Source organism: Ceratotherium simum, chromosome 37 (assembly GCF_057802395.1).
Source record: "Ceratotherium simum simum isolate JZ-2026a chromosome 37, ASM5780239v1, whole genome shotgun sequence".
In the NCBI taxonomy this organism is placed as follows: domain Eukaryota; kingdom Metazoa; phylum Chordata; class Mammalia; order Perissodactyla; family Rhinocerotidae; genus Ceratotherium; species Ceratotherium simum.
The window spans coordinates 26,749,248-26,772,371 of NC_141936.1; the positions used below are offsets into that span (position 1 = coordinate 26,749,248).

Consider the following 23,124-nt stretch of genomic DNA (forward strand, 5'->3'; position numbering starts at 1 on the left):
ATTATATTTTCCCATGCCTCTGGAATATGAGCTCATCTAATGCCATTTACTAGTTGGTTATTGGAGTTCCTTGGGTTTCAGTCTCAGTCTCTGTTCTTCTCACGTTATAGATCCTTCTTCACCCATCTCATCCACTTACGTGATTTCAACTTTCTCCCGTATGCTCTTTCAAAGCTGAGCATCATACTTGTGCCTTCTTTCCCCCAGCCACGGACTCATCTTTCCAGCTGCTCAGGAACATTTTTTCCTAGATGTAGGACCACCACACTAAACTCCAGATACATAAAACCGAAATTATCAACCTCTCTTCCCCCGACACACACACACAAGGAAAGATTCCTCCTCTTGCATTTTCTCACTGATGGTACCACTATTCTCAAAGTTAGAAATGTGTCATCTTTAACTCCTCTGATCTTTCTACTTCTGCCATCAAATCAGCCATCAATTTCCCCTTTTTTTTTCTGTACCTTTCAAGGTATTTCTTGAATTCTCCCTTTGCCTCTATCCTAGTTACCATTCCCCTAGTGTAATCCTTCATTAACTCTTACATACACTAAAGCAATCTCTGTGCTAAAGGAACCTACTTAGTTCCCAGCTGACTAGCCCTCACGGGGCAAAGAGATCTATGTAAAACACAAATTTAGCAATTTCACTACTTCTTTAAAACCCTGCAGTGGTTTTCCATTAAGTTTGTTTCTAAGCAAATAGGCTTCATAAACGAGCTCCTATCTAATGATCTGGCTCCTTCTTTTCCCTCTCCTTGTTGTCTCATATGTTGCTCTCTGACTGTCCAGAATTACTTGTAGTTGTTCATATACACTCTATATTCCCTCAGATCTATTCTTTTGCTCCTGCTGCTTCCTACCCCTTAGAAGTCACTCTAACCCCAGTTCTCTGCACCCTGAACTTCAGCTCCTAACTTCTCCACGAGGGTTACCATGACCTCTGGGATGAGCATCCCTCCCCCACACTCTCCTAAACCACTCTTTCATGTCCCTAATTATATTTATCACATAATACAGTACACATCTGTTTATGCCTCCGTCTCCTTCATTAAATTGTGAGCTCAATAAGAATAGGAAAAATGTCTAATTCATCTTTATTTTCTCTCCAGCTCTTAGAACAGTAGGAATACTTAGTAGGCATGCAACACATTTTTTTTAATGGATGAATGAAGATCTTTCATTAGCCACACTTTCCACTTAAGTTGAATTTTATTTTAAATATTTTTAACTTTCAAAGATTATTATAAAGACGCAGACAACAAACCAACCACAGATTTCAGATTCTCACTTGGAAATGAGAAGTAGACTATTAATTTTACAAAAAATGGCAATACTGTATAAAAAAGGCATTTTGAAGAAGATATAATAGGAACCTAAAAAAAAGTTCTTCGGAATAGAATAAAAAGAAAACCATATAAGACAATTTGGAAACTTTTTTAGTAGTTAATTTTTCATTTTTGGAAATAGTTTTGATTATGGATTATGGAACTAATTCAATGCTATGTGCTATATATTTTTTATTTTTATTGTTTATTTGCTTTTTTTAAAGACTTTTTTCACAGTGTATTTTCTATATTTCTGTATGTTAACATTTTTCTGGACTGCTCAAAACCAATCCTCAAAACAAAAACAATTTTCCATCTAGCGGAAATGTTATAACAGATATTGATGAAACAGGGAAATGCTGACTTTTATTATTAAACATAGTTATATTAGTTCACCAATGTTGAGAGTTATCTAAAGATATAATGGACACTCTGGCTTTATTCATGAGCAGTTTATTACTTCATCATATAGAGATTTTAACTTTGGCTTCTTTTTCAGTTTTAGAAATTAGTTTGGAAAAATAAATTTATTACCAGCAGATTTAGACAGTTCTATGAGTCTTAGCTGTGGAAGGAATTTTGGTAATACACTGGAGCTATATGTCCTTGACGGGAGAAAAGGGAAAGAAATACAATTCCAGTACCTTGGAAGATGGAAGAAATAATCTTTCTATAATACTTCAAAACAAAATTCTAGGGACTGTATAACAGAATTCTGCATACTTATATAATTTCACTTAAATGTTAATCTCAGTAGGTTCTTTAGTTATGTAGGTCTCAATTTATTCATTTCCTTGGAGAGTATTTATTTATTTGTGATTATTTGAGTTAAATATGGCAGTTGAAAATCCTGTTTTTGTTTGCCTGTTATGGCACTGCCCTTTTAAAAAAGAGTGCCGGGATAAACCACAGTATGGTGAAACCAGTTAATTTGTCTTTTAAATGAATTCATGTTTAAAGATAAGTATGTTTTAAAGACAGTCACAACCAAGGAATGGAATGATGTGCTTATGTAAAGTATCCATGAGAATAGCATTAAAGCATGTTAACTCATTTTCTGTCAAATCAATCTTTAATGAGAATTAAGCATCAGGTTATTATATTATATTGAATAGCTCATGTTTCCTTTTTTATTGATTTTGTTTTTTACTTAAGGCCTTTTAGAAGAAAGCATATACATGAAAGCAATTACAGCCATTGAAATATCAAGTTATTCATCTAGACATATAATCATGAATGATGCAAATGAATTGAAAGCATTAGGAATGAGCTATATGTGTTTGGAATTTATCCACAGAAACAGAATAAAATTTCCTTTACTGTGAACACGTTTCTTTGCATCGCACTTGGGTGGTATTTGCAATTCATTTCCATGTATCCATCAAGCAATAATCTCACTGGCTTTAAATTCATGGTGTTCCAATATTGTCTAATAACTATAATTAAGAATTTGACACAATCTGTATTTATCTTATTGTCTTTTGAAAAATGACTAATTTTTCTTCCCTTGTATTTGTTAAATTTGGATCTTCTGCAGGTGCATAGGCTCAAGTATTGAAGACTGCATCGGCCTGATGGATAGGTACTTGGTGTGCTTGCTTCCTATGTTCTTCCTCCGAGGCTCCACGTGTGAGCACTGGTGCATGTGTGTGCATGCCACTGTGAATGGAGAATGATGTTTTCTGTTCTGTAATTGCCTGCAGGTGTAGCGGCCCCACTAGTCATGACTGCATTTACTACCCCTGGACGGGCCATTCCACTTTACCACAACACGCTAGGTAACATCTACCATGTTTCCATTTTGTCACTCAAATCCTTCCCCAATTATCATGGATAAAAAGTACTAACCAGTGGATGAAATTTATGATATGTTAAATTAGGGAGTTATGAAAGAGGCATATAACACTACCTTTTAAGCCACGTTTCCTACCTCTTCTTTCTTCATTTCTTATGATTTTACAATCCAAATTAGTAATGTCATTGATTTTTAATTTTGTACAGTTTAAACAGGATTTTGAATTATTAATCTAGAACTTTAATAGAATATTTTTGTTCTTAGTTCTTTAGATGATTGCAAAAAGATATATTTTTAAGAGAAGAATTTGGAAAGGTTGATCTATTTTTGTAAGATGTTTGCTATTTAATTTGGTTCAATTTCTGATTTTATATTATTTTGAACTGGTTGGAATATTCTCTAGGCATCAGAATTACCATAGACTAAAGGTAATATAGAAAATATTTTGTGCAAGTAAAAGTACGAGTTGGTTTTAAAAAATAAAATATATCACTCATGTATATACAAAGACCTATACATGAATGTTTGTAGTGGTTTTATTCAAAATCACCAAAAACTGGAAACTACTCAAATGTTCTTCAATTGTGGTATATCCATACATTCATACTACTCAGCAATAGACAGGAACAAATTGCTGACATGTACAAAACATAGATGGATCTCAGATGCATTTTGCTAAATGAAAGAAGCTAGACTTAAAAGAATACATGCTGTATGATTCCATTTATATGGAATTCTGGAAAAAGCAAAACTGTAGGAGCAGAAAATCCATCGGGATTGCCAGGGGTGGGGGTGTGGAGTGAGATTGCCTGCAAAAGGGCATGAGGAAATTTGGAGAGTAATGGAACTGTTCTATATAGTGATAGTGGTGATAGTTGCATGAATGTATGTGCTTGTCAAAAATCATAGTTCACTACATTAAAAAGGATGAATTTTACTATTCATAAATTATACCTCAATAAATTTGACTTTTAAAATATCTCATATTTAGGAAAATAGTAACTTGACAATGTTATATATAAATATTGTTATGTTTCTTTATGATACAAATCAATTGTATATTTTGGAAGAGAGAAAGTAGTGCTAAATTACAATTAGCAAAATTCAGGTTTTGGATGCCTTTTATTGTAAACTTTTGTATTGAAATAGAATATTTATAGTGTAAAAAAGTGTAGAATATGTATAGTGTACAGTTACAAAACGTAACTGTACAACTCGGTGAATTTCTCCAAATGAAACATTTGTGTAACTATCAACCAGTCAAGAAACAGAATAGTCCTAGAACCAGAAACCCCCTTATGCCCCATTCCAAGGATAACCACTGTCCTGAAAGCTAACATCGTAGGTCAATTTGCCTGTTTATTTACTTTATATAAATTGACTCATATAATATGAACTCCACATCTGGCTTCTTTTGCTAAATATGATATTTATGAGATTCATCTGTCATTAAATTTAGTCATTGTTTTTTTCATCTATATGGCATTTTGTCTTTAAATGTTTTTAAAACAATCAAGTAAGTGATATGTCTTATTAATAAGTTATTTTTTAATGTAGTAAATAGAGAAATTCTTAAAAGAAAGGGTGTGGTGGAGTTATGTAACTTATACAACAGTGGCACTTTGGCACTTGGGCACAATCAAGACCAGTTATTACAATTGTTTAGAGCAAGGTCAAAATTATGAAAAAAAATCAGCCAGAGAGGAAGAGAAGGCATGCCTAGGGCTCAAAGTGCAGTTTTATAAGCCAAGGTCCATTTTAGATTGTTTTATGTTCATTAAATAATTTTTCCTCCTTGAGACTTTGGCTGAGTCACTGCACTTTGAAGAGTGTTTATACATTTATTTCAATGATTTTCTTATAATTATTCCAGCCAACTAGTGAGAGGCAATATAGTATGGTGGTAAAGTGTGCTGTCTTTGGAATCAGATTTTCTGAGTTCAAAGAAAGGCTCTCCCATTTTTTAGATGTGTGACCTTGGGTAAGTTTCTTGAATTATCTGAGCTTTGCTTTCTGCATATATAAAATAGGAATATTAGTATAGTTCATATATTGGTGGCGAAGACTGAATGAGTCCATAGAACAGTGCCTGGCTCAGATAAATCACTCAATACATGTTGTTATTTATTAATTCTCCCTATATCAAGGATTGTAAACATTGAGGATGGGGGAGCATACCTCTGAGGGGGAGGAGGGAAGTCTCTCAGTCACTCAAGGAGATTTGATGTGTACTTCTACCCCTTCTGATGGGTCCCTTGAAGGGAGAGGAGGGCATTTCTTTCTTCACCTTGAGAATCGCTGTCATAATGAGGGTCACTGGAACTGACGGCAGGAGGTCATAGGCAGAGGTGTATGCAGAGACACAGCAAGGGTTAAAACCACAATGATAGATCAATTGTGGCTGTCCATGCTAGTAATTGAGTTTATATAACTCATAGTCATACTGTATCTTACTATAGATTTAACATTTCCAACATTTAAACAAAAGCAGTTTCGGAATTTTCAATCCTAATACTTGCCTGGGTTCCCAGACCATTCCCTGTAGTCTCAGAGTAATGCACCTAATTCAGATTAACTTTGTCGTAAATAGGTAACTATGTCTAGTAACAGAGTATGGATAGTACAGTTTGGCCCATTTTTCCTATGAAAAATCACCTGTGGGTCTCTATACAGGTAAAGAGCAGAGGTTCTTGAGTGTGAAAGTGTGGGTTCAAGTATTGGCTCCACCATATTTCTTATCTGTAAAATGGGGATGATAATGGTAATTTTTAAAATGAGATTTCTTATACCTCATAAGATTGGTGTCGGATTACATGGGATAGCACCTGGGAGCCATTACCTAGTATACATTCACTTCTGGTGGTTACATATCTAGTCGAGATATTGGCAAAATAATCTTTTTGAAAATTTCATGAGATTGTGTTCTATTAGTATTTTATATATCAGTACAGCATTAATCCAAAAGTTTAGTGACCACGGAATTGACATATCAAAATTTCTCATGTTTTAAGCATTTAAATTTGTCACACTTCTAAGTATAATGATTTCAAAGAGTAGGTAGTAGGTTGCTAATTGTTCCTTTTAGAAAACTGTGGATATCTTTAATTAATACCTGTTTGGAATTTAAATTTAAAACATTGTGACTCTATTCTTCAACTGTATTGACTTAGATTAGACTCATCAGAGGCTGTTTATAAGGCAGTTAAGAATTTACATGAAAGATTTAGCTTGGATGTTTTGGAAAAGCATTTATGACCATGGAACATTTGACACAGCTTGGATGGAAAGTGAAAGGAACAAGTATCTCCTTTTTCAAGTTCTTAATATTGCAGTAAATGCTTAACTTTCTGAAATGGGGTGGGTATACATTTAATTGAAAACAGGAGACTAGTCTAGTAATATCACAGGTCACTTTCCATTTTTAAATTCCCTGATAGTTTTTCTTAAACTTCTGTCTTAATTGATTAAAGTAAATCTGACATAATAGGAGGACAAAATACATGATAGAAAACAATTTTTTTAAGTTTTGTAAACCATGTTTTAATTTGGAGATTATCTAAATGCCTAGTTTTCTTTTACTCTCAGAAAATTGCATTGAACGTGTCAGTGTGGCTATTTTGAAATATTTAGAGTTCATACTCCCTACTGCCCCATTATGCTGTATTCTGTTTCCTAAACCAGCAGGAAAAAAGATTGAAGATTTAAATGAAAACAGGTGAAATATTTCCAATCTTGATCAACTTGCATTTTCTAAGCACCGTTACTCTTTCCCAAGCCTGCAATTTGTGAATTGCTTTTCCACACTCCGTTTACCTTACAGGCTGCTGCTGGAATTTCTTCTAGGAAGATTGGATAGGATAGAATAGAATTTTTTTTTTTACCTGTAGTCTCCTAGACTATGCTACTTATAATGAAAATAATACTTGATATTTTAGAACTTCTCCATCCTTTCCTTATCTGAATTAAATGCCTTAAAAATAGCATTTATCTTTGATGTTCTTTTCCATCAAGAATCTTATTAAGAAATGTATTCAGCAAGTTTTTTTTATTATTCTTGTATTCTATTTATTTGAGCTTGCGCCTCTGCTATTTTCGTATAGATTCTGATAGAGCAAAGTATTAGATTCTATTCTATTTTAGTTTCTTTGTCAAATATCTATCCAAAGCTTTTTATAATTTTAGTCTCTTACTCCATTAGAGCCTAAATTTGCTAATCTTAACAGGCCAAGGCTCTATTGGCAAAGCATTTCTTTTTGTTAGTTAGCAATCCAAAATGTAAACTAATAATTTTTTTTGAATTTGTGACAGAAATTATGAAAACTACTAGATATCTGTTCAAGCATTTTTATCTGACTATTTGCTCCAATTCAATTATTCTAGATGCTCCACAATATGAAATAAGGTAACTGATTTCAGTTTACCTCTCTAAATCTCATACGGGCAGATATTTGAAACGTTTCATATTCCTGTCGCATTTTAATGCGTGTCGCATTTTACTTTACGGTATAATGGTTATTACCTAAGAGGTCACATAACAGTTTATCCTTTCGCATGTGACCATGTGTGATATATGAGAGTGACAATGTGATATTCTTGGCACCACTTTCACAAATGGCACAATCTTTTTTCTTTGTTTGTTTTGCCCCCAAGGAACTTAGTTCATAACTTATGTCCAAAGCAAATGGTCAAAATCGCCCAAAGATGGTTACCTTAGATGAGTGGCAGTGTGTTACGATCCTGAAGTCCAATAAATAAAAGAACACAGGCTTTTTATTATAAGTCTGTCCTCAGTCCACCACGTTCTATAGATTGAATTTACTTTTAAATTAAAGAGAACTCTAAGAGGTGAAGGAGAGTTTGTGTGTCTTCTTTTCCGGTTGATTTGTCTCCCATACTTCCCAGGACTCATAAAATAGCAAAATCATCAAAGAATTCTAAGGCGAGAGCAAAACAGCTCAGCCCAATTGTTAATTACTGTTCATATGGTTCCAGTGGTTACTTTAAACAAACGTATTTAGTGGACAAAGCTGCATCAGTGGCTTTCGTAAGGATATCAAAATGTCCACACATCGTTACCAAAGAATTTGGACATCCTAGAAACACTAATATTATACTCAAACCTGCTGACTGTAAAAATGTGACCAGAAGAGGTCATTCTTATCGTTGCAAGTCAGAAGAGATTTTTAAGAGCATTGACTTTAGGACTGTAATAGAAAATCTAAAGATAGCATTATTGAGCTGGGAAGATGTTGATTATACTAGTTAAAGGTCAGAGCAAAAATCCAGTGGGTAGAGTGAACCATTATGAATACTTTTCACTCTTTCTCATGAGCATCACTCTATGGTATAGAAATTATAGCGTTTTGTAATTATTAATTTCTGATTTGGAAAGATATCAGGACTGCTTACAGTCTATTATCTCAAAATATCTTAAGCTTCATGGAAATTTATTACTAGTAATCCAATGCCTTTTATTAAAAATGAAAACAAAAAACATGGAAGATATTCCTGAAGCCTTAGCTCCTTTCTTTAGACAGATCTTTAGAGTTTTAAAAGTACTTAGCATATGCTATTCCAAGATTTGACCCCTGATATTATTTTCTTATGAAGTACAATTTAGAGGTATAAGTATGTCATCAGTTTTATTCAGGATTTTTCACTGGGATTTTAGTAGACTAGAAATATTAAATTCTATTTCATAATATTTCATTTCTAACAAATATCTTTCCAACCAAGAACCTTCCAAATTGCAATCAACTAAAAATATAAACCCTTTGCAAACATTTCTATAGATGGTGCATATAGAGATACTTTGACAATGGGAAAAGGAAGTGAAAAAGTAGCAATTTTGGCAAAATGAACAAGATTATTCCTAATAAAGGAAAATTACTTCATACTTTCCAAAGAACTAAGAAGTAAATAGGTTAAACAACATGATATATATATATAAAAACATGGCATCTGACCTGGCCCCCTACTAAAAGCTGACACAAAAGTTGTCGGTAAACTATTGAGAATCCTAAGGTAAGGCTTTCTCCTCTAGTCAGCACCCAAACACTATTGATTGAGTGACTTGGCATTAATATACTATAAAATGATGAGGGTTACCACATACAGCATATATCTTTGATCTTGAACTTAATCTTGGTGCTCAATCCTTAAAAGCATGCTTAGTTTGTGAAATGATTTCAGTGTTTTATAGGGAAAAAAAGGCAGAATAATTACATAACAATGAATGTATTAAAGTAAACTTCTCCAGTGTGAAGATATTAGTGAATTAGCATCTAAAATTGTCAGTTGGCCTCTCAAACTCATTTTGAAATTCAAAAGATTGTAGATCTGGATTATATATTTTATAACTAAAATGGTAAGGATTTTAAAAGAACTTTGTGATTAGGTAAGGTGAAGGAATTGCTCAACTGCTATATAAGTTTTCTATTGCTGTATAATAAATTACCATAAACTTTGCAACTTAAAAAACAAAACAAAAACACAGTTCTGTAGGTAAGAGAACAGACATGGTGTGGCTGGGTTCTCTCCTTAGGCTCTCACCAGGCTGATAACAAGGTGCTACGTGGGCTGTGTTCTCACCTGGAGCTTGGAATCCTCTTTCAGATTCATTTAGGTTGTTGGCAGAATCCAGATCCTTGCAGTTGTAGGACTGTGGCTCCCATTTCATTGCTGATTCTTGCCATATGCATTCCTTGTCATGTAGCCTGCTCCACCTTCAAAGAGATCAACAGTGCATCCAATTCTTCTCATTCTTTGAATGGCTTGGTTTTTATTTCTCTGACCTCTAGACCCAGATTTAAAGGCTCATGTTATTAGGTCACGTCCACCCAGTTGTCTCCCTATCTTAAGATCAAGTGATTTGGGACTTTAATTGCATTTGCAAAATCCTTTCACAGCAGCATCTAGATGAGCTGTTTGACTGAATAACTGGGAGAAGGTATGTATATACACCAGGGGCTGGAACCCTGGGGGCCATCTTTGAATTCTCCCTACCACATCTACCATGGTGACTTAAGCATATACCATTTCCAATAACGTTTTTCTTATTTTTTATTGTCCTGCAAGGAAGAAACTTAATTATTTTCTGTGTCTCATGCAACTTTGCCATATAAGGACACTTTTAAGTCTGAAAGAAATTTTTCTTATTATCTTCAAATAATTTATTTCTTGCTTGCCTCAGAAAGAGCCAGAAGCAAGCAATAATGTACTCTCTTAGAACTAAAACCAGGGTTCCTTGGCACATTTATATACTATTAGGTAAGGTCTCACTGTACATGTTGGCTCCAAGTGTTCAATACTATGTGAGCAGTAACTTACAGATATAATTAGGATCAAACTGCCCCAATTTTAACACCAAATTTATGGCCTTTCCATTTATTTATCAGACTAGTGAGTCTTCCCCAAGAGTGCTCTCGACCTGCTTTGTCCAATATGGTAAGCACTAGCCACATGTGGTCATTGAGCACTTTACATATGGCTAAAACAAGTTGAGATGTGCTGTAATTATAAAAAGTACACTGGATTTTGAAGACATGGTATGAAAAAGAGAAAGTAAAACATCTCATTAAAATTTTGTCATATTGATTATGTGTTGAGATGTTAATGATTTTGGATATATTAGGTTAAATAAAATTTTATTGTCATTAATTTCACCTTTTAAATATATGTCTGCTAGAAAATTTTAAATAACATGCTTGCTTGCATTATGTATCTGATGGACATCACTGCTCTACAGCTGTTATTGTGAAAAGAGTATTGTAATACTCTTGTCAATGAAAACCTTTTTATCTCACACTCATCTATGCAATTATATAAACAGAATTTATGGTAGATATTTAAAAGGATGAAATAATAGTGTAATGTAAGCAGAAATTGTAATATTTTTCTTGCCTCCCCACTTTGGAGGCCACAGATTTTGATTCTAGGATGCGATATCTAGACGGAGAGGTGGTAGGCCTTTTCTCTATGAATGAGATTTTGGTAACAGTTTTACACACAAGAACAGTGAGGAAATGTGCTTGCATATTCAGACAAGGGTGTTTATTTTATCATCGTCAATAGGTTGCAGATGAGATGAGTCAGATCCAAGGAAAAGCATCTGTTTGCCTCAATTGGATATACTTGTATATTTATATATGCACACAGATCTTATAAACTTCTGCAAGAGAAGACTAAAATATGATAATTTAAGTCTGCATTTAGAAGTCCCAGTACTGTCTACGTCTTAAATTGAAAATTACTCAAAAATGTGGAATTATACTGCACAGACTCTTAAAATTGCATTTTCTAGCCAATATATCTATTAAAATACTGTTTCAATTTTTGTATGTCACAAATGAAGCAGAAAGATTTCTTAAGTACAGGTCAAAGTTTCTATTTTTATGCCTGACATACATATATCCAGAAAAGAGTCAAAATTATTCCCCCACATAACTTGGGCATACATTGTATTAGACCCTAAGTATCTCTTCTTTTTTTCATATTTCCTATTTAACTAAAGGAATCTAATTAACTGGGACCCCCTTCTGTGATGTGGTTACATAAAATGATGTGTAGATATTAACTCAAATTGCTCTCTTTGTGCTTTTTTCTTATTACCTCAGCACATTCCCTAACTAATCATTCTTTCATAAACATACAATTATTTCTCCATACTATGTATGTAGGCAGGAGCTAATTAACAGAGAGCACTTTGATTTACCAACGAAATTTCTCACAGTGATTTCATTCTCCACTCCCATCAGCCCTCAAACCCAAAGTGATATAATTTCATTGTAATTTCACAGTAACTTGTACTAAAGAATGAATGATAAGGAAAGGGAGACCCACCTCTAATAAACTCTGAATGCTTGTAGCCATTGCAATTTTTATGGCATTCTGTTCCTCTGCCCAGAGGAAAGCATTCCATATGCCTGAGTCATTTATGGAATAATTATAGTTACTTTCAGTAGAGTAAAAATAAAACAATAACAAAACTCTTACCATAAAAAGTATACTTGTTCGGGGAGAAAAAATTCTTTTTGTAATGAACAAAGCAAAATCTATATCCAAAGATACTTCTTTCTTGAACCTCTGGACCCCAAATCCTAGAGTTCAAATCCCAAGTTCAAATCCCAGAGTGAATAGCTAAATTGTTCTTACACATCAAGAAAGAAAGGACCAATCGGAAAGTCTAAACACCAGTTCTTATTTCTTCCCCGGAATAGTGTTGCTTTTTCCAAAATCTTCTCAAATTTAACTAGGAGCTTGTTTTTGCCGTTCTTAAAAAAAAAAAAAAAAAAATCCTAATACATATCTATCAGGTGTGCTACATTATCACATTTAGTTTTCATGATAGGCATATAAAAATAGTTATCACCATTCCCATTTTACAAATAGGAAACAGGTTCAGAATAATTAAGCAATTTACAAAAAATTTACAAAGATCTGAGCTTGAGTGTGTCTGATTGACTATAAGACCACATTTCTTCCTTTCTACCAGGCTGGTTCCCAAGTGTTAGAACAGTTACAAGCTATTTCCATGATGAGGATGATTGAAGATTTTACAGCCTATTCAAACAATTTTACCCATTGTCTTTCCTTTAGTCCTAATATCCTACCTTTTACCTATTCAACCTTTCTCCAATGAACAAGGTTTTACAATGCTTGTTCTCACATGACGTATTTTAGACTAATAATACATCCAGCATTGCTCGGTCAGCATAGAGCAATTCTTCTCATGATCTAAGCATATGCTCCTGTATAATGATCACATAAGGTAAATATATTTTTACATTTTTTTAATAATATTAATATATCAGTGACTAATCTAAGACATTTATGAATAAACATAGACTCAGTTTATTTTTTATCTTTTCTAAAGTGGCAGTTATTTATAAACTCTGGTAAAACCATGGTGGTTCCATATGAAAACCACTTCCATCAGATATGACACTAATTTCTTTAATGCTACCACCATCAGACTCACTTATCAAATGTGGGAATAAGAATCCAAACCTCATGGACACTCCGCAAAAAATAACAAACAATGGAGTGCTGGGCTTTGGCAGTTTTCTCTCTAGGTTTTCCTCCCCAGTTCAGATTTAGGATTTGTGAGATGGGGTGAAGTTAATTGAGAGCAATGAGTTCAGGTGGTAGAATACGAATCCTAGGTTGTGTATCATTTGGTTCTGTTTGATAAGGTGAAAAGTGATTTCTGCTCAGAAAAATTCCTCCCACTGTTGATACAATCAGACATACCATATTTTATTTACTTTTTTTTTTTTTTATAATTTATTTATTTTTTCCCCCAAAGCCCCAGTAGATAGTTGTATGTCATAGCTGCACATCCTTCTAGTTGCTGCATGTGGGACACGGCCTCAGCATGGCCAGAGAAGCGGTGCGTCAGTGCATGCCTGGGATCCGAACCCGGGCCTCCAGTAGCAGAGTGCGCGCACTTAACCGCTAAGCCACAGGGCCGGCCTACTTTTTAAAGGATAAAACAAAAAAAAACACACTCTTCTGTATTTGCTACTTTACAATAATTATCCAGTAACTATTCATTTTATTTACTACGTCAGGCATTGTGCTAAGGAACTGCAGAGAGAATGGAGAAAATAATTAACGTAATCCTTAATATCATGAAATTTATGGTACAGTGAAGAGAAAAACATTATTCAATATCAGTTTGTAATTGTATATTTGCATGATTATTTACTATGAGGAAACTTGTAAGTGGATTGGAGGGTGTGGGGTGGAGAGGAAAAGACAAATTTAACAGGTGATATCTGAGTTTTTGGCCTGAGTAAGTAGATGAAGGGTGATAAACTGAGATGGAGAAGACTCAGAAGGAAGTGGAACAAATGTTATGGGGAATAAAAATTCTGTTGTGGTCATGCTAAGCTTGAGATGTTTATTTGATATCTGAGTGAAGATTTTGCATGGGGAGATATAAGAGTCTGGAGTTCAAGGGAGGGATCACAATCATCTGTCATATTTAGATCCATAACATTGGATGAGATTCCACAGGCAGAAAGTGCAGATGGAAAAGCAAACTGAGGAATGAGCCTTAGGAGACTCTATCATTTAAAGGGCAGAAGAGAGGAGAAGGATATAATGTAGCAGAGTGAGATGGAGGTGAGGGAGTAGGAGGAAAACCAGGTAAGAATGAGTCCTATAAGCCAAGTGAAGACAGTGTTCCTAGAGGAGGGGAGTGAGACCGTGGCTAGTGCCCAGAGGGAAGCAGTATTGACTACTTTATTTGACAAGATAGAGGTTATGGCTGAAACTTGAAAAGATAGGAGCAGTTCCCTTGAGGTGGTGGGGATAAAATAGGTGAAGAACTGAAGTGAGTTAAGAAAGGACGGGAGAAGACAGAAATGGAGACAGCTTGTACAGAGAAAGCTTTTGAGGTGTTTGCTGCAGAGGGAGGAGAACGTGGAATCAAGGGAAGGTTATTTTTTGTTTATTTTGCTTAAGTTGGGAAATATTATAACACATTTGTAAGCTAATGCAAATGATTCAAAAGAGTTATTTTGACAATCCTAGTGATGTGAAATGGGAAATTTAATGTACAGATGTGGAGGTCTCTCCATATACAGACGTGCAGTGAAAGTAAATAGGAAACGTGGAAATACAGAGAGCCAAATGCTGATATCTTTTGAGAAATTTACATGTGAAGGAAAGAAACAGGGACATATTTATAGAGGAAATAATATCAAGAGAAAGATATTTTGAAGATGGATGAAGTTTGAGTCTGTTTTGGAAGACCTTGTAGACAGTGAAAATTTGGAAACACGAGAGAGAGTAGAGATTATCAATCATAAATTTCCTAAAAAAGGTGGAATAATTAAGAGGCAAAGGAAATATGAAAGGATTAGACATGGAGAATAAAAGACCTCCCTCTTCACTTTTTTATCAGGAGAATAAATAGAGGATGCAGAAAAATGCAGATAGATGAATAGACAAAGGCTCAGGGAGTTTCCGTTTAATGTTCTATCTTCTCTCTGAAGTTGTAGATGAAGTCATCTTGCCAAAAGGGAGGCGGGTATGTTTTAGTGTGTGTGCATGTGTCAAGGGAGTGATGGTCTGGGATATTAAATTCAAATATAAACTGTGCTAATTTTTACATTTAAAATATTTCTGAAACTAATTCACAAATCATCAATAATTTGCAATGTGTTCCTTTACTTGTATCCAACTGAAGGTCACACTATTTTATCTTTGCATGGAGAATAACAGGTTGTGGTTTGCTATCAATGATTCTGGACTCATTAAATTAGAATACTGTTAAATATTTAATCAGAATCTAACAGCATCCTGTATGCGTTCTGAGAAATTAACAGATTTCAATACCTGTCGTGATAATTGCAAAATGCTGATATACAACAATTACTCCAAATTACACCATTACTACAAACATCAGCAATTGTGCAATTGTGCAGGTACAGAACATTAGTATATCAGAAAATCATACTGAAAAACCTTTCCTATTTCATTTTTTTGAAATGCTCTCAGGTAAGGAATTATAATGAACAATCCCTTACAAATGAAGTTTCTTTGGCTTCTGATTGTACTGATGTAACTAAATTTATTCTCAAGCAATGGTTCTTGCCTTAGCAATTTGTGCCCTATGCCTCTCTTTTATATCTAAAGCAAGTAAAAGTAGAATTCACCATCCTGATGGTTAAAGCTCACCAGTCATAATTTAAGTATTTCTTTTCCTTTTTTCTTCTTCTTCTTCTTTTTTTTAATATTTATTTTTTGTTTGAGGAAGGTTGGCCCTGTGCTAACATCTGTTGCCAATCTTCCTCTTTTTCCTTCCTTTTACTCCCCAAAGCCCAAGTACATAGTTTTATGTCCTAATTGTAGGTCCTGCTAGCTCTTCTATGTTGGACACTGCCCCAGCATGGCTCAATGAGCGGTGAGTAGGTAGGTCCAGGGCCAGGATCCGAACTGGCTAACCCCAGGCCACTGAAGTGGAATATGCAAACTTAACCTCTACACCACCGGGCCGGGCCCTTCTTGTTTTTTTTGAAAATTATTCTCTTTAATATATTTTATTTTTTTTGTGAGGAGATCAGCCCTGTGCTAACATCTGCCAATCCTCCTCTTTTTTTAGCTGAGGAAGACTGGCCCTGGGCTAACATCCATGCCCATCTTCCTCCACTTTATGTGGGACACCGCCACAGCATGGCCTGACAAGTGGTGCATTGGTGCATGCCCGGGATCTGAACTGGTGAACCCCAGGCCGCCGCAGTGGAGCACGCACACTTAACAGCTTGCACCACCGGGCCGGCCCCCAATATATTTTAAAATGAAATTTAAAATTACAAAAGTAATACATGCTCAGTGTATTAAATACAGACGTATGTGCGTATATGGGTATGTTTATTTTCCCACACGTTTATCCTTATACTAACAGACATATGCAATAATAAAGTTTTTTGTTTGTTTACAGAAATGGGAACATGCTCCACACATTATTCAGCAACTTGCTTTACTCACTTAGTACATTATGGACAGCCTTGTAGATCAATAGCTATAACCATTTTTTTTTTATGGTTGCATTGCCTTTTCTAGCATTAATGTACCACCTATCTCCTACTGAAAGGTAGTCAGACGGTCCCTAATTTTATGTCTTTTATAAATTAGAAAATAACATATACATGTGTCTATCTGGCATTATAAACACTATGTTTGGCTAGATATCAATTAAAATATATGGAAAATATTCAATTTTATCATTCAAATTTGCTAATCATTTTCAAAATTCAAATAGGCAACACATTAAAAATTATAGAATTAAAAACATATGAGTTACAGTCATTCTATTTATATATGTTTATAATTATATATATAATTTTATAAGAAATCATTTTTTATAGCTATCTAAAATTAGATAAGTCTCATCAAAGTATGGCTGAAAGTTTTTCACCAAAAGTTGCCAAGGACTGCATGATTCAGAATTTTTTTCTAATGACTTTATTGTTTTCTTTATGGTGCCGTCAATCATGCTATAGAGAGGACTTGATGGATAAAGAAGTTTAATTCACTTTCTTTCAATGTGAAGTTTTGAGTTTTGAGTTGGTTTTAAGCAATCCTAGATGGACAGATATACAGATGGATCTCTAACAGTTCAACAATTCATAGTATGACTTTGATCCTAGATAGTTTTGAAACAATTAATAAATAAAACTTAAAAAATAACTTAATGAGTCATGGCAATGCCTAAATCTTTTTATAAAATACTAAGTCTGATTGCTTTGAAGGGCTTCTCTCTCTCTTTTCTCTCTTTCTCACTTTCTGTTAATTACTAAGACATCATTACCTGATAATAAGGAATAACTGGCATGAATTTTACAGGTTGGTGCCCGTTGCATATCATCTTAAATTTACAGTTGTGTTCTTTAGATTTCTTTTTGTTTATTTTTTACTATTTTGCCAATAGCTAAAGTAGTAATGTACTCGGTAGTCCCACATGTACCCAAGAAGAGATGATAGTGTTCACCAGCAACTAACTCAGTGCCAGCAAGTGAAGTCAGGGCCTATTAACTGCTATCTCTTGTTCTCCTCTCTATTTGCCCTAAGAAAAACTGAAATTTTGCATGAACTCAGCTGGTGTGATTATACGTAAAGGTAAGCCATTTGTCTAGGTAATATCCCAGATGGAAAAATAAAGATATGTAATTTGAAAAATTGAAAGACTGAGAAAAAGTTTGTAGATATGCATCAGTCAGGAAATTTTAAAGGAATTAGTATGTCTATTCCATACTACTTTTAGATTATTTCCTTAATGACCATTTACAAATCAAAGAAATTTTAAAATATCCTCTCCTAGATATCCAAAGCAATACATACCATTAAATATGGCTGAATGTTAATAGTATACATAATTTCAATAATAGAAAAATAATAGACACAGAACAGATTGAAAAATTAATGTTCTAGCTAGGAAGAGAATCTGGTTCATGTAGAGATGTTTTTTTTTTCTCTTGGTAGTAATGATTTCTTTTGCATGTAAATGAAATGGTTTCAGGCAAAGTATAAAGCTGTCTTGCTATTATATTATTTCTACATTGTTTGAATTGACTTAGGTTCAAATATTTTTTCTTTGTTTACATTATCTGGTGGCTCTAAATCTGTATTGAGAACATCTGCAGAATCATAACATCTTCTAAGCAATCGCTTTAGAAAAAAATGGGTTTCCCCATAATTAGTAATGTGTTCTAATTAGGGATTGGGGATTTATATAAGTTTAAAAAGGAGTTAAATTGCTAAACCTTGTTATTAATGCTTTAAAATGTGTTTTGTGAATTTGATCACAATAAACCTCCCCTTAGAAAACAAAAGCGATCCATTCTACGTTAAAAACATTATTTAAAGTGGTGTACAGTGACCAAACATCTTTGAAAGAGGTTTGTTTGTCTTTCCTCCAAGTCCTCTGTGGAGTGTTTTAAAAGAGAATAGACAGAAACACCCTAACCCTCTCTTTTTTTTCCCTTTGGGTTACTTCCAATCTACCATGGACCCAGAAATTAGAAAAATTGGATATTTGTGTTTTGCCAAGTTAAATGCTAATGAAGAACTGATTTTTCCTGTTCTCTTTATTGGTCTTCCAGTACAATATTTTCTTGAGATTCCTAAGTTAGGAAAACATTTTACTATTTTTGAACTTTATTACTATTTGAAAACAGATGACAATGAACATGTTGTCTGTTATATGTAAATTCCACAATTCAGAAACTGCATCCTTGAGGAAGCTTTACAATTTTCTACTAAGTGTTACTTGTAAATGTAAAGGGCACCTCTCCTCCCCCAATAAAAGTGTTCAGTGGAGACTGATGTAGGTTAAGCCAGTGAATTAGCAAGAGACTGTGATAACTAAGCAGACATAGATAATAGGAGCACCGGGGTTATTAACTGTTATCAGAAAGGGACAGGCCATTGGTTCCTCTTTAGATTTAAATATCTGATTTTCTTGAGATAATGCATTTGACAGATTAATGCAAGAAAAGAAGGAAACCTGGGACAATCTGGACATACTTCCTTTATCAGTTAGGACCTTACTTGGCTACAAGTAAAACAAAACCTGATATTAGTGGCTTCAGCAAATAGTTTTATGTGTTATTCTTTAAATACAGAAGTCTAGAAGTGAGGGAACTGTTGCCATTGGTTCCATGGATGGGTAACATCAGGGCCAGAATCTACATCATTTTCTTGTCGTTCTGTTTTGGTAGCAAGATGGCTGCTGTAGCTCTAAGCATTACATCTGAGGACAGAGGGACAGGCTCCATCAGCTGTACCCGTCCTTTCCCAGAATTCCTCTAGCTGACTTTTGTCTTCCTCTCATTGGCCAGAAATTTGTGTTATATTTACACAGACTGGGGAAATTATTTAGCTATTTTAAAATCACTAGATTAGAAGGTGTTAGGGAGCAGGGGATTAGGAACGACAGGGGTTGGTCAACCAGCGACTGTGACACAGTGTGGTGGGGGTGAGAGGTGAACTATCTACAACAGGCAAGCAAGAATAGCAGCTGGTCTGAGGATTAGTTTCACTGCTCTTAGGAGAAAAAATTATTTTACCAGTTATTTTGAAATCAGGAATAAGCAAATATTAAATGTGTATCAGCTTCAATTCAGAGAAGCATTAAATAAATAACTCTTCTTGTTTTGTTTTCATTAGAAATGTTTTAGAATTATGCTTTTGTTAAGTTGAAAAATATATAGGAAGCTCTGAAATTATTGAAATATTTATGTGTTTTTAAGGGTTGATTTAAGATAAAAAGTATGTAAATATTTATAGAATTAAACTATTCCTTCAGTTATTTATTCATGTAACAATTATTTATTTAGTGCTTCTTTTCATGAGAAAATAAACTAGCCTCCAAAGAAATATAAAGACGTCTGTGACAATTCCAGCACATAAAGGACTTATATTTGTGCTTTTAAAGATAGAAATGCCGTTATTTTTTAGAAATGCCAGTATGTACATATGGCTATTTCCCTCCATAAAGTTTTTTGAAATTTATACATTGAGTTGCTTAAAATGGCAACTTTATTCTAGAACTCCTAAATGAGCTAAATTAAACTAGAGGTCAGCAAATGCCGTGGGATATGTTAGAAGTAAATGTTATAGATTAGAAATAAAAGAATACTGGCCCTCAAAGGGATAGATTGTACCTGAGGAAAGAGGAAAGGAGTAATAAGAGGTAAGAATCTGATTATGTGTTCGTCAGATTTTTGCTAGCTTAAATAGATGTGGAATGTGAAAGAAAATGAAAAGATAAAATTGCCATTTGCCAAAATAGGAGAGACTCAGGGAGGAGCAGGCAATACTTTTTGGGAGGAGACGGGGTGTTGGAATGAAAGGTTATTTTGGTATTGCTACAGCTGAGATATTAGATATCTAAGTGGAGACATCAAGTAGGCGATTGAATATATAGAAATTCAGCAGAGAGGTCTGGACTGAAGATAAAAATTTGCTTATCATTACATACGTAAAGTGGTGGATAATACACATCTAGCGAGTAAATGTAAGAGAAGAAATCCAACGATTAAGTCCTGGGACCCTCCTATATTTATCGGTCAGGGAGATAAGGAGGAAGCAGCAGAAGGGACTATAAAGGACTGACCAGCTAAAGGAGAAACTAGAGAAAGTGGTGTGATGGAACTCAAGGGGAGACAGTGTTTTAAGAAAGGCAAAGCGATCAGTCCTATGAAATGTTACTAAGTGATTGGTTAAGATTAGTTCTAAGAAATGACTGTTTTGGGGGAATCTCTGTACTGTTTCCCTTAGTAGCTGCACTAGTTTACATTCCTATACACCTGAAACTTATATAATGTTATAAATCAATGTCACCTCCATACAATTAAATAAATTACTAAAAAAGAAATGACTGCTTGATTTGACGATAAAGAGACCATTGGTGACCTTGACAAGAGCCGATACAGTGGAGAGGTAGAGACTAAAAATGCGATGGGAATTAGTTCAGGGGTCAAAACAGTGTAAGTAAAATGAGCAATTACAGACAACTATTTAGAGGATAAATGCAAAGAACATATTTTGCTATTTTCGCAACTGTTCCAAATAATAAAAAGTCTCACCAAGTGGAATAAATGCATTTTTCTTAAATATACTATTACCTAAAATACTCCATATGCTCTTTGATTCATTTAATACTAATTATGGAGAATCTTCCTAGAGAATGTTATTAGGAGGTATAGAGCAATAAAAAAATAGAAATAATGGTCCCTAGACTCACATGGCTTATAATCTACCTGGAAATAAAAAAGATTCCAAGAGAGAATAATTATAAATAACTACATCAAGTTTAGTCTGGGAATGTATAAAAGAGAGACGCACGTGCTAAGGAGAGACACTCTTGTAAATATGAGAGCAAAATGGGATGAACCGGGTCACAGAGATGGCAATAAAATTTAGGCCATTTATTAGCACTTAGTACTTTATATCAGGAACATAATGTTGTTCCTATGAAAATTACCAAATCATAAAAAAATTATGAAGTGGCCTCTTTCAGAACAGTTATGTTTAACTATCCTTTTCAATTAAAGAACTTTTTTTAAGCTATAATATTGAATGCCAAACTTTAAATTTTCCATAAAGGGGATGCCATTAGGGCTCAAAGCTAACAAGGAGATCCAGGTAGGCTTACTAAGCATCTGGCTCCAAGCTGTGCTACCCAAGGTGAGCAGCAGCTCCATGTGCAACAGTATGAAGAGGATTTCTAAATGAATTAAATATTCTGGAAGCGTGTCACGCTTGCAAATGATTGGTGTCAAAATGTCAATAAAAACATAAGAACAGAAACAGATTGAAACAGTAGAAGTTGCCTTAATGAGAGAAATCAAACCACCTAATTTAGGCTTTCAGAAAAATAAAAGGTAAAGAAGGAAAGAGGAAAAAAGAAATGAAAAATAGCCCTTGAAACATCTTCTTCCTCCTTTGCATTTTTAGCACTCCCCAGAGGAAAAAAATAAAATATAAGAAAAGTCCAAGGGGAATGACATTATGTTATCCGTGGTTCTCCTTAATTAAAAATATGAAGCTAGTAATAAAATCAGCACAGGTATATCTTGAAATTAGAGGAGGAGCAAGTGTACACAGAAACCTGAAAACAGATAAAAATAGTGACAATATACCTGTCTACCCTTCAGCACCTCAACTCCACAGATCCAAAAGAAGTCAATGCCTCTCCCTTCTAAGTGCTGTCTTTCTCCTGATTTTCTCATGTCCGTAAACGGCATCATCAGCCTTCCAATCACCCAGGCATGGGAGTGCAGCCATCTTTGACTCCTCCTTTGTCCCTCATCACCATTGAGTTTACACTTTTTGTCACTTCTGCTGCTGTAATACTTTTCTATCTTGTTCTCCATACTTCCCTCGTCTGTCCCTCATTGCCATTGATGAAGACTATTAAAATAGTCAGCTAACTAGTTTCCTTGAAAACATCTTGTATTCCTGGCTTATCTATCCTACAACTTTCTACCAAGGTAATCTTCCCAATATAGTCTTATAATCATATTTCAATGGAAACAGAAAAGGCTTTGGAGGAAAACATGCCAAGATTCAAACCTTGACTGCCTGCTTCGAGTGCTTATGACCTTCGGCAAGATACATAACCTACCGCAGATTCATCCTACATAAATAATTATGTTGAAAGAAATATTTGCCATAACACATATAAAAAACCTGGTAAAAGCAGCTTTGTTTTTTAATCCTGCAAGAAATGTTCAATGATCCTACGTAGATGTCCAAACTCCTGGTATTTTCCCTGCAACTGTACCTGCTTCTCAGTCTCTTCTCATCTCATGTTGTTGAAATCTTAAGAATTCTTGAAGGATGCTAGCTCCCCCATGAACACTTGGAGGTTCCCTGAGAGGAGAGCAAGGCTACCAGCAGGGCAAAATAAGGAGAAAACATACCATCTGGATCAAAAGGAGTGATGTTTCTTAGGAACGACACTTCCTTATCCCTTATGTGTAAG

At 34.5% G+C, this 23,124-nt stretch overlaps 1 protein-coding gene across 2 annotated transcripts in view; it reads left to right on the top strand.

Annotated features, from left to right (window-relative positions):
* The window catches only part of ERBB4 (erb-b2 receptor tyrosine kinase 4), a 1,114,653-nt gene that overhangs the window by 845,101 nt on the left and 246,428 nt on the right, over positions 1 to 23,124 (top strand). For both annotated transcript variants that reach the window (XM_087424880.1, XM_087424879.1), the window contains exon 16: positions 3,034 to 3,108. In XM_087424880.1, the coding sequence (XP_087281006.1) occupies positions 3,034 to 3,108 (75 nt within the window). The remainder of the gene's footprint in view (positions 1 to 3,033; positions 3,109 to 23,124) is intronic.